Source organism: Prionailurus viverrinus, chromosome A3 (assembly GCF_022837055.1).
Source record: "Prionailurus viverrinus isolate Anna chromosome A3, UM_Priviv_1.0, whole genome shotgun sequence".
Classification (NCBI taxonomy): Eukaryota; Metazoa; Chordata; class Mammalia; order Carnivora; family Felidae; genus Prionailurus; species Prionailurus viverrinus.
Genome location: NC_062563.1, coordinates 3,753,686 through 3,765,184, shown reverse-complemented (window position 1 = coordinate 3,765,184; position 11,499 = coordinate 3,753,686). Strand labels below are relative to the sequence as shown.

The following is an 11,499-nucleotide window of genomic DNA, read 5'->3' as shown; positions in this document are numbered from 1 at the left end:
AAGATGCCAGGGGCCCACGGTGAACGAGACAGCCACAGCTCCTGTTCTCACGGACAGGACTTCGTTTGTCCAGGTGAGAAAGACAGATGGCAATTGTAAACAGTACGTCCCGGGAGGATGTCCGAGAGCTATCGGAGCGAGGGTGGACGGGATGTCATGAAGGAAGGGGCTGGCCCTGGGCCAGGCATGAAAATGAGCCCGTAAGCTCAGTGAGCTCAGTCATGGTGGCCTTCCCGGCCTTGTCCTAGAGCGGTACCTCAACGTAGGTCTGTGGGATCCATCGGTGGGGGAGGGAGGCAGGGTTGGGGACCAGGAGAGGGCTGGAGTGTTGGGGGGGCGGAGCTGTCTCGTGTCACCTGCCCCATCCATCATTTGGGAACCCGGGACGCCTCCCGCCTGCCCTGTGGCTGCCAGTTTCACTTCCTCACGCAGATGTGGGGAAACATGTTTCATTAATTAACTGCTAATGCTTCACAGGTGGCAGAGGTGGCCCGGGAACAGCCCCGCTGTGTCATTCGGAGGCTGGAGGGATGTGCTAATGTGTCTGCACCCCCGGAAATGCCCCCGGTGGGGGAAGGGGGCTCCCCAGCAGCCCGAGAGAGACACTGGGTGAACTCACGGGCTGGAGGTAGAGGGAGGAGGGCAGGGGCGCCAACCGCCCTCCCCCCCTCCCCCCACCCCGGGACACACACGTGCGGGAACACAGCCACTCCTGCGTACACACGTGTCCCCGTGCACACCCACGCTTGGTGTGCCCAGGAGGACACACACCCGCCTCTTGCTCACACAGACCCCCGGGCACACAGTCGGAGAGAGTCGTGCCCTCTCTGTCCTCGAGGTGCTTGTGATCCCTTCGCTGGAGGGTACAGCGTCTGTTCTGACGTTTCTGTCCTTGCTCCTGGTCCTGGGCTGAGCCCCGCGGGGGGGAGGTGGAGGAGGGAGGGGGTGCTGGGGGTGCAGCCCTCAGCCTTCTGGAGCCTGCTGCCCTGGGCTTTTGCTCCCCGATGACAGAAGGTCCCCGAGGCGTTGCTCAGACGAACGTGTCTGTCCTGGTCAAGCGAGGCGGGTATTTGCTAAATGGACAAATCAGATCTTTTTTTTTTTAATATGAAATTTATTGTCAAATTGGCTTCCATACAACTCCCAGTGCTCATCGCAACAGGTGCCCTCCTCGATGCCCAGCACCCACCCCCCATCAGCCCTCAGTTTATTCTGTTTTTAGTGAGATGAAGATCCCTCAATGGCTTCCTGCTGAATTTCAAGTCAAGTTCGAGCCCTTGGGGCCCCTGCCCTTTCTGTGCTCCAGGCTGTGCGTTAGGACCCTGTGTGTCAGAGGGGCATTGGGAAGCCCGGTACCTGCTCCAGCCACTAGGGGCAGAGGTGGGGGGGGGGGGGCAGGGAGTCCAGGGACTCACATGATGATGGTGGGGAGGACGGAGAGGGTGGGGAGGAAGGCGATGGCGAGGAGGGAGACTCTGCCCCTCGGCCCACCTTCCATGGGTTCAAGCAAGCCATGTGGCCGAGCCCCGGGCAGGGATTTGGGAAGTCCCGTGCCCTCGGTTCCCCAGCGAGGCCAGGGCAGGCGTGAGGGTGCAGGGAGGGGTGGTGCCAGCACGCCCTGCCCCGTTAGTGAGTGACAGAGCCAGGATGTGAACCCCAGATGCCTGGTTGTAGCACCTGCTTTCTTAACAACCGCACCCTACTGCCTCCCATAGCATGCTGCGTGCCGTGAATGTCGCCGTGCAGGGATGACGACTGTGAATAGGGGGCGGAGGTGAGTGGGTGGCCACCAGGAGCAGCTCTGGGGAGCTACACAGACGTGGTGATCAACCTGCACTTTGTGCTACAGGAGAAGGGGAAGGTCAGGGAGCGTGCGGAACGGCGATGTGATCAGTTATATTTGTAAGGGCGGGGATCGCGGGGAGACCGGCTGGAAGGCCTTGTGGGGCATGCGGGGGAGCCGCCGGCGGCCGGTGGCCTGGACCAGGGTCACGGGTTCTACTTTGTGCTGCTCTGTTTTTGCTTTGGCTGCTAGGAAGCTCGGAGCCGTGTGTGTGCCCTCCTCTGGATTTCCGCACTCCTCGTGTGGGGCATGTGTGTTTCTGTGACGCCACCTTTTGTGGAGTGGTGACAATGGTCCATTGTCCCTCCGCACATCTCTGGGGATCTTCATTTTCACTCCAGCCCAAGGCCTGGGGAGACCTGGCCAGTTCTCTTCCGCAGGACAGCGGCTCTCCTTGTGTCGTGTGGCTCTGACCCACACGCTTGAACCTGGCGCCCGTAGGCAGGAGAGGATGGTAAGGCACAGAAGCTGCTTCTGGGAGGAGAAGGGCCTGTCTGCATCCCGCGGCTGGAGCACGGTGCTGGGGAGATGGTGGGGGGGGATCCGCGACAGGTGCCCTGGGGCTTCCTTGGCTCCCCCCCCCCCGCCACCGGGCCCCTGCTGGGTGCCGGGTACTGGGGACAAGCTCGAGCAAGCTCGTCTCTCAACAAGACACCCCTAAGCTTGTTCTTCCACGTGGGTTGCTTTGTAGACCACCGGGGACAGTCTCCGGTATGTAGTTAGCGCTCAATTAATAACAGCCAGAGAGAGCGGCCGCGCAACCTGGGTGGCTGGGACAGTCCTGCTTTGTGCCTTCTGCTGGTGTCTTACCCATTTGTGTCCTGCTCCGGGAGATAAATTCACACAGTCACCGTAGAGGCAGCTTCCAGATACGAGAGGGGTCCGGGCTCAGGCCCCGCAGGGTCATGCCCGACCTCCGGCGTTTTCTCGCTCTGTGGGTCCACAAGATGACTCACTGCTCTGAGCCTCAGTGTGCTCATCTGTAAAATGGATATGATAGGAGTCCTGTATCTCATAGATTTACTGTGAGGGTAAAGTTAGTTGGTACCTGGCCAGGAACAAGCAGTGACTTTTACTCCAGGATAATTCTTTTGTTCCTCATATAATAGAAATTACTGTGAAAATTTCTACCAGAACTGGCATGGTGTTAGACACCAGAGTGTCTGTATGGTCTTAAAACGTAGTTAATATCATTCTACATGGATTGTAACATGCTCTCAATCAACTGTGTGTTATATATGTTTACCTAAGTTTCCAGCCTCTGGGGCCACCCTGCGTTTTCCTTTGAATGCTGGATGTCAGGGACGATCATTATCTTTCTTTTACACGTGTGGAAACTGAGGCTCGGAGGGGCTGGGTGCCATGAGCCCTGGCTGGCTGCTCCTAGCCCAGGCGGCTCGTCTCTGGGGCGTCCATCACCTGGGGCGCCGGGCCAGGTCTGGCCCCTCTGGTGGCCTCTCACGGAGGACCCTCCCGATACCCCCTCACTCCAGCCCTGCTCATCCAGCATATTTGGGCCCCTCTGGGGCTTCTTGTCTCTTTATAAACTCAGGCTCCCAGCCCCTGCTTGTGCATCGCAGTGAAGTGAATTAACCCACTGGCTGTGGGACTAAATGTGTTCTGGGTGGCACGTGTGTGTGCGTGTGTGTGTGCACGTGGGGTGTCCTGGCCGGGGTCCGGGCACCGGTGCCGGCAGCCATGCTGGGTGGGGAGCACTGGCTGGTCTGTGAACCCCCACCCGAGTGACACTGAGAGGTTAAAACTCAGCACACCCAGGGCCTCGTCACTGCCCTGTCCCAGGAGGGGTTTGGGGCATCTTGAGGTTTTCCCCCATCCTCCCGGGCGCCGGCCCGAGCTCTGGTCTGAGCTGTGCCCGTGGGACAGGGGTCCGGGCGGGCAGTGGAGACAGCAGCCGTCTGGCTCACGTGACTCTGCACTTTGACCGTCTTGTCCGCTGCACTGTTTTCCGTTCTCACCGATCTTTTTCCTTAAACAATGAACACATCGTGAACTACAGAGCGGACTGTGGAGAAGCATGTGTCTTTCTCTTCCCGGGCCCCACAGTAGCAAGTGTCCCCCGTTGCTCGAGGGCCCCACGGACGTCTTCTCTGCCCCGGACTTTGGAGAATCACCGGTGGCCCCGTGGGTGAGGGGAGCCACGCGGGATTGGTGATCACCTGGCCCCTCCTTGGTGTGCTCCCCTTGCAGATGAGATGGACCCAGCCCCCCCAGCGCGCTCCGAGTATCTGGTCTCAGGGACCCGAACCCCCCCCGTGAGGAGGAACAGCAAACTGGCCACCCTGGGCAGGATCTTCAAGCCCTGGAAATGGAGGAAGAAGAAAAACGAAAAACTGAAGCAGACCACATCCGGTGAGCATGGGGGACAGGGAGCCGGTGCCACTGTCCCTGAGCTTCTCGATGCTGATGTTGTCTCCCCCTCCCCCACGGGGGAGCGGGCTCCCACAGCAGGGGCTGCTCCGCCTTTGGGTCCCTTCCTTCCTCTGGCACAGGCCCCACCCACCTGGCTGGGGGCGGGGCCAGCACTGGGCACACCTGCAGCCCACTGCCCGCCCAGACCCACGGGGCACACGGGTGGATGGGACCTTGTTCATGCGCACCTGGGGGTCCCTGCGGGGCAGGGAGGCCAGCTGGTGACGGCAGTCCTTGCCGACCACACTGCAGTAGCACGCGCCCAGCCCCCACCCCCGGACCCGCACTTCGGGGGCCTGCCGTCCCTAGGAGCCCCCCCAGGTGATTCAGAGGGCCAGGGCCCTCATCTCGGCCCCAATTCCCGCAGGCTCCTCCTCTTGCTGGAAGCCAGGGCCGCCGGCTCCAGGGCTCCTAAGCTCTTCCCGAGGAGGGTGCCCACAGGCAGTGCCCCCCCAACGCCCTCCCACCACCGGGTCCAGAAGCCCCCTTCCGTCACTCACCTGCGGCCCCATCCTCACACCCTGCCGGTCCCAGCTCTGTGGGAAGTTGGGTTGCGGCGGGTTGGACCGTTGCCCCTGCCCCCTCGAAATCCACGCCAGGAGCTACGGCCACGAGACAACCACGCGGACACGTGGTGACAGCCATACAGCAGGCAGTGATAGCGAGCAGTGACCAACCAGACACTCAGAGCACCCACGTCTCCCGTCACCCACGTTCCCGTGACCCCGCCCATCTCAGGGAGGGCAAGCCGGTCCCGCGGCCAAGGTCTGGTTCTCGAGTGAGAGGGTGTCCTTGGTGAAGGGGAGGGGGGCCGGTGCCGTGAGAAGCAAACCCCATGGGCCTCGCGCTGAGCTGTGCACCTGTTAGCTACGGCTGGAAACAATTAGTGAGGGAGACGCGCATGTGGAATTAGTCTAGGCCTTGGGGACCAGCCTGGTAAGTGCCCGTCTCGGGCTGCTGTCTCTGACGGTCCCCAGGGCCCCTGTCTCCTTCCCAGCCCTGAAGCCGTGCGGCGTGCAGAGACAGGGCTACCCCAACAGGTCTTTCCCTCACACCTGTTACACGTTTTACAAATTATTTTTAACCCCCTGAGAAGCTGATTGACCCGTTCTCCTTGTCCACAAGGGCAGCACATCAGTGTTACTGCGGGAATCTCAAACACCTCCTGTGTGCCAGGGACAGAGTAGACGGGGGACCCAGGCCCTGTGCACTGAGGGCTCTCCGCCCAGCGGGGAGTGGGGCGACAGACCAGTGAGCATGCGTGCAAGCATGCGAGACGTCACGGCTCCGGTGGGGCCCCAGGGGAGCTGAGCAGGTGCTGGGGAGGAGTGCGGAGGGGTGCGGTGGGTGGGCAGATCTGAGAAGGCTCGGGTGAGGAGGCACCGTTGAACTGAGATGTGATTGGCCCCTTGAGAAAAGCAGGGCAAAGCATTGCAGCAGAGGGAACAGTTCACTCAAAGGCATGGAGTTGGAGAAGGCACCAGGGCCCAGAGCAGGGTGGCCTCCGTGACCTGGGGAGCCCCTGATGCTCTCTGGGCCGTGGGATTGGAGGGTTGAGCCGTGCAGGCCCCCTCGGCACTGTGCTGCCACTGAGTGGCCTGGAGGTTCGTCAGGATGCTGTGGGGTTCTTGTAGATGCATGGAAGGTCTCCAGGTTAATACCTGCAGGATCCCCACCTGGAGGCCCTTTATCAGGCATCTGGCCATCTCAGGAGCAGGACTGCATTTCGTTTACTTATTCCAGACCATTCTTCCCCGCAAAGTGTGGGATGGTAGTTATTTCAGCTTTTCAAAAACGCCATTTCACAAGCACTATTGGTTAGCGTGAGAGGAAGTCAATCTGAAGGTGATTTCAAGACACTAACGAAGCCGGCAGTGGTCTGGGCGGGGCGGGAGGGGCAGCGTCATGGGGACGGCTCCCAGAGGCTGCAGCTGGGGAAGTGGCCCCGAGCCGGCACCTGCTGTGGGGGGCTGGCTCGGTGACAGGGGCGGCCCCCTGAGACGGGACAGCAGACCCTCGCAGCTGCCTCTTTGGGGTGTTGGGAGGGCTCAGGAGTCAGAGCAGACAATGTCCTGTGTGTGAGCCGGGCCCCCGTGAGCGTGACCCGAGCTGGCTGGCTGATCACGCGGCTCTTTGGACCTCCACCCCCGTTCTGCGCACCCCTGTCTGTGAGGCTGGACAGCAGCCCCTCTACTCACACTTCCCAAAGTCAGAGTTCAGTGTCTCAGTTTCGTGCATACTTCTGGTCCCCGGACATTGGATTGGAAATTGGACTAAAAAAGGAAATTATGCTCCCTTTGCCGGAAAACGTCTTCCTGCTGGTATGTTTGGCTTTTCCCTGTCCGTCTTCAGCTGTCGGTGTGAGCGCCCTGAGGGAGGTCGGCCCGGACATTCCAGCACAGCCTGGGCTTCCCAGACCCCTACCTCCCAGTCCCTCTGGTTCTGGGTCATTCCACGGCCCCAGGTGTAGATGCTTCTCATCCAGCTTCCCCAGCGCTGCCTCCAGGCGGAGGCCATGCCTGTCTGGCTCCCCCATGCCTTTACAACGTAGGTGCTCAGTTAATGCTTTATTAGTTCTAAGCATTTGAGCAGCTCTGTTATCCCTGCCGGCTGGCTCCCACTCGAGCCCTGAATTGTTTCTGCTTCCCAGGGACACCCCAGCGCGTGCTCAGTAGATATTTTTGGCTAAGTAACTTCCTCGTCCTTACCTGTTTGTCCTCTGCTGCCAGTCTTTAAGCTCCGAGGGGAGAGGCCGGCTCCGGTCTGTGCTCCCCGCTGCAGCCCTCACCGGGCAGAGTGCTGGCACACACGGGTGACCCATAGGCCCTCTGGGATCAGGCTTAGTAGCCAGCAATTTGCATCTTTCAAAGAAGGGGGTCCAAGGAATTGCATGGGGTCATATTTGGAAATTGAGTTCTAACTGTAGGCAGATCGTTTTCTGGACAGATGAGGAAAAGGAGACCGGCAAGGAGAGTGAGCCCCTGGCCTCGCGAGTAGGGGTGAGTGGGAGCTGGCACCCTGGCCGGGCCCCACCCCCATCCTCCCTCCCTGTCTGGCAACTTCTCTGAAAGCTTTAAAACCCGGGGTTTTCTCGGAGGAACTTCTGGGAAGGCAGTGGTCACAAAAGACCATGTTCTGACCAGAGCTCTAGAGCCACCAGGGTGTCTGGAAACATAACAGGACCCACAGAAAAGCGCCCCCGGGTGTTGGGGGTGGAGGGAGGGTGCGGTCCTGGGCCGGTAAGTTGGGGAGCCTTTGGCGGAAGGTAGGCATGTGCAGGAGTCAGCGTAAGGAAGCGTTAGCCGAGGCATTGCTTTGCAGATGAATCACAGAAATCACTGCCTTGAACAGTGCGCTCAATGTGCTCCCCTCCGCCGTGCGTACGTGCAACGCTCATCAGGCTGCGTAGTAAAAAAGCTTGGAAGTCCCCAACGGCGCTCCCCGCCCGGTGGCCCCCAGCCCCGTGGTCTTGCCCGTGACTCACCGGCCTATTTGTATGTTGTGCAGCACTGGAGAAGAAGATGGCCGGCAGGCAAGGTCGGGAGGAGCTCATCAAGAAGGGTCTCCTGGAGATGATGGAGCGGGGTAAGTGGGGCCGCCACGGTGGCAGATGCTGGGCCAGGGTGCCCGGCAAAGGTCAAGGGCAGAACGGTGATCCGGGAAGCCGGGTATCGGGATACAGGGGCTGGACCCGAAGGAGGCCATTCACCGTCGGGTCCCTCCATCAGGTTACAGGGCCACCTCTGCAAGTGGCCCGGAGCTAACGCCTGTGGGGCCACGTCTGGCGGCTTCCTGCCCTAGCTGGGCCCGGGCCAGGCCGCTGCCGGGTCCTGGTTCCCCACGAAGTGGCAGGATTGGCTTTTGGTTTTTTCCTGTTGACGTCATTGTTCCTGATGCGGGCGAGTTGTTTTTACTCGCACGGCCGTCTAGTACCCTTGGTGGTCCTTGTGACGTGTGGACGGCTTTCTGGGTGCTGAGCGTCCTCACCCTCACCCCTTCACAGCACCCTCAGCCCCCCGGGAGCGCTCGGATGCCGCTTACACTGTGCCCTGGAGGCCTCGCCACTGTGATGTCTGCGTGGCCACCTCTGTGTCTTTGAGAAACACCACCTGTTGTGGCTCGCGGGTCATTCGTAACGTTCGTGGCCTCCCCGCCTCGTCCTGCTCTCTGGGTGATGACGAGGCACGGGACTCAGGGCCCGACGCACACCTTTTGTGGGTCCTCCTCCTCTGGGACTCTGGTGTCCCCCCCACCTCACTGCCGCTGGGAGCTCTCTCTCGAGCCGGACCAAGCTCTTGCCTCCTGACTGAAGGGTCCTGGCCTCCCGGAGCCAGTTCCCAGAGGGTGTGAGGGCACGTGGCGCCCCTACCCCCTTCCTGTCCTAGATCTCACTAGTGTGTTTGTCTTTTGGCCCAGGAATCAGGGCCGGGAAGGGACCTTGCGAAGTCAGGGCATCCGGATGTATACCAGGCTCCGCCCCCGTCCTGCCTGTCTGTTCTCAAACCCCCTGTGGTCTTTGTCCTCATGTCTCTTCTTCAGCTTCAAAGAGTGAAGTATTTTTGGTTTTAATTTTATTTATTTATTTTGAGAGAGAGAGAGAGGGAGAGAGAGAATCCCAAGCAGGCTCTGTGCTGTCAGCTCAGAGCCCGATGCGGGGCTCGGTCTGACAAACCGAGAGATCATGACCTGAGCTGAGATCGAGAGTCGGACGCTGAACCGACCGAGCCACCCAGGTGCCCACAGAGTGAAGTATTTTGAGGACGCCGTCTTCCTGGGAAACCAACACAGCAGATGACTCACGACTGATGATCTAACTTGCGTGTAAGAGGACAGCTCGCTACCCAGTCCTTCAGGGTTCGGATGCCGAATGTTCCGACTCTCGGGTTTGGGGGGATGTCGTTGCTGATAGGAACTTGGACTGTGTTAGTCTGGATGGGACAAAACAGCTCCAAATTCTGCATTTTGAGCATGTTTCCAGCCAACCTTCCTTTGGATCTTGGGGAAGGGGGATGGGAAATGAAAACAGACTTGAGGCCTGTGTATCATCTATCATAGAAAATACTATCGCTGGTGCATGAAAAGTAAGTGGACGGATTTGATTGCTGTCAGGAAAACAGAGGGGTGGGTGCAGAACCGAAGGGGAGTCTTCCAGAAGAGCAGTCTGCCTTTCCTCAGCTCTGAACCTTTGTTAAACGGTTTTGTCTGATGACTGATGGGCCATATGGAGCAGGCGGTGTCTGGCTTTGGCCCCCAGAGTGTCATCTGCCACCCCCCCCCTTTAGATCACACTTTGTCTCGCCGAGTGATTATGAACCGGGAACCAGGTGGGTCCGACACACGGTCTCCTTCCTCAGGGGTTGAAACCGTGCTCATTAAGTGATGCCACAGGAGATGGTCCCACGATGCAGGATCACCACGGAGGGGGTGGGGTGAGCACCCGGAGAACAAGACCCCGGGACCCGACCTGGGCAGGGGGCCACGGGGTCATGTCTGCGGGGGATCCCAGGGCCCCGGGAGAGCAGGCTCGTTCTCAGAGCGAGCAGCGCTGTGCGTTAGCTTCGCCAGGCGAGCTCTTGGATTAAATGCCCTGGGGGCGGGACCCACGCGGCTGGACTTCACGGTACCTCCCCAGCTGCCTCTGGCTTTGGTGCCACCGAGGCTGAGAAACAGAGAGAGCGGGGAAGTGGGACATATCTTCCAGCCCTGGAGGGCCCGCGGTGGAAGGGAGAAGGTGGGTGAGGGGCAAGCAGGTAGGAAGCGTGGAGGGGGCCCTGGGTCTGACAGAGCCTTGTATCTTCCCTGCACCACCACCCCCGGAAGCTACCGGGTGACAAAGGCACTTCCAAGTGGCCGCAGGAGCCCGGGACAGCACAGGGGCACGTGCTGAGCGGGTCTGCGGTGAGCCTGCCCAGCGTGTCGCTGAGGCTGGCATGCTAGGGAAGCAGGGTGCCTCTGGGAGGCGGCCTGGGGCCAGGGGGAGGAGGGGGACGTGCTCTTGTCGTGCTCTTTCCTCCATGTGCTCCAGCTCCTGAGGCTGCAGGGACAGCAGGATCTAGGACAGTGCTTGGCATCAGGCTCCTGGGGCACCTCCTGCCCCACACTGGGGTTTGTGCCAAGCACTTGCTTAGAAAATGCCTTTTCCCACTGGGGGCGGGGTCAAGTCCTGGTCAGGCCGTGTGCGCCCCGGATTTGTCCTGGTATTGGGATGGCCGGCTGGGTGCTGGGAATCCTTGGTGGGGGTGCCGAGTGCCCCCTTCCGGCTCTGGGCTCGGAGCTGAGCCTCCTCCCCTCCACTGGCCTCCGCGTAGCCTCGGTGTGGGGGTGAGCCCCGCCTCCGGGGTTCGGAGGAAGGACTCCGTGGCCACCACCAGCTGCCAGCCAGGCTGCTTGTCTGCAGCCGGAGCACCTCCCTGTGGCCAAGCGGTACCCAGGGCTTCATGCCCAGCGGGCGCCTGGGTGGTGGGTGTGGGTGACAGTGACCAAGGGGCCCAGAGAGGCCGCCACGCGCTCGGGTCACAGACCCTGCAGAGCTGCCCCAGACCTCACCCGTGCCCTTCTTTGGCCAGGACGAAGCCGCACACATGCACGGTCTCCGTGTGTGTCATCTGGGGGTTTGCCCACCCCTAGAGCAGTCAGCAGCCTGATGATGTGAGCTGGTCCCCGGGAGGGGACTGCAGGGAAGAGCCCCGGGGTCCCCGGGAGATGAGCCCGTGTCCCTTCTGGGCGTGTGGTTTTATGAGGCAGTCTGACCCCCCACCCCCCTTGTTCCTGCAAGTCTGCTGATGTGCCGGGTATGCGCGGGGAGGGGGCAGGTGACCCTTCCCTGCTTTGGCCAGGCTCCGCCGACTCCTGGGTGACTGGCGAGGGCCAGCAGCGTCCCAGCCCCTCCGCCGCATCCTAACCCACGGGACAGGAGCCTGCACATTTCCCCCCAGTGACTTTGCTCCGTCTTCCCGCGTGCGTCCACTCGGCATTTGCTTCAGTAACTGGAGGAATCTCCCGTTCCAGCACCGGGTGTAAAAAAGATACTTGTGTTCGGTGACCCGAGAGACGCGTGGTTTCCTTCCTCGGGGAGGGGGGGTTGGGCGGCGACGAGTCAGGTGCATCTGGCTGCTACATGGCGGGAAGGCCGGGCGCAGTGCGTGTGTTTGCGGCACGTTCCTGTCGCTGTGGCCGCTCTGTGTGACACCGGTGGTCCACCGTGTGCCCCTCCACAGCCCCCGGGG

The 11,499-nt window shown here is 60.9% G+C and overlaps 1 protein-coding gene across 2 annotated transcripts in view; it reads left to right on the top strand.

Moving 5' to 3' along the window:
* Nucleotides 1–4,056: 4,056 nt before the first annotated feature.
* Nucleotides 4,057–11,499, top strand: part of PHACTR3 (phosphatase and actin regulator 3) — a 101,565-nt gene continuing 94,122 nt past the window's right edge. The window contains exons 1-2 of one of the 2 annotated variants that reach the window (XM_047852204.1): nt 4,057–4,213; nt 7,781–7,858. In XM_047852204.1, the coding sequence (XP_047708160.1) occupies nt 4,057–4,213; nt 7,781–7,858 (235 nt within the window). Of the gene's footprint in view, nt 4,214–6,260; nt 6,595–7,780; nt 7,859–11,499 lie in introns of those variants that run through there. The other variant, XM_047852205.1, reaches the window with a different exon arrangement.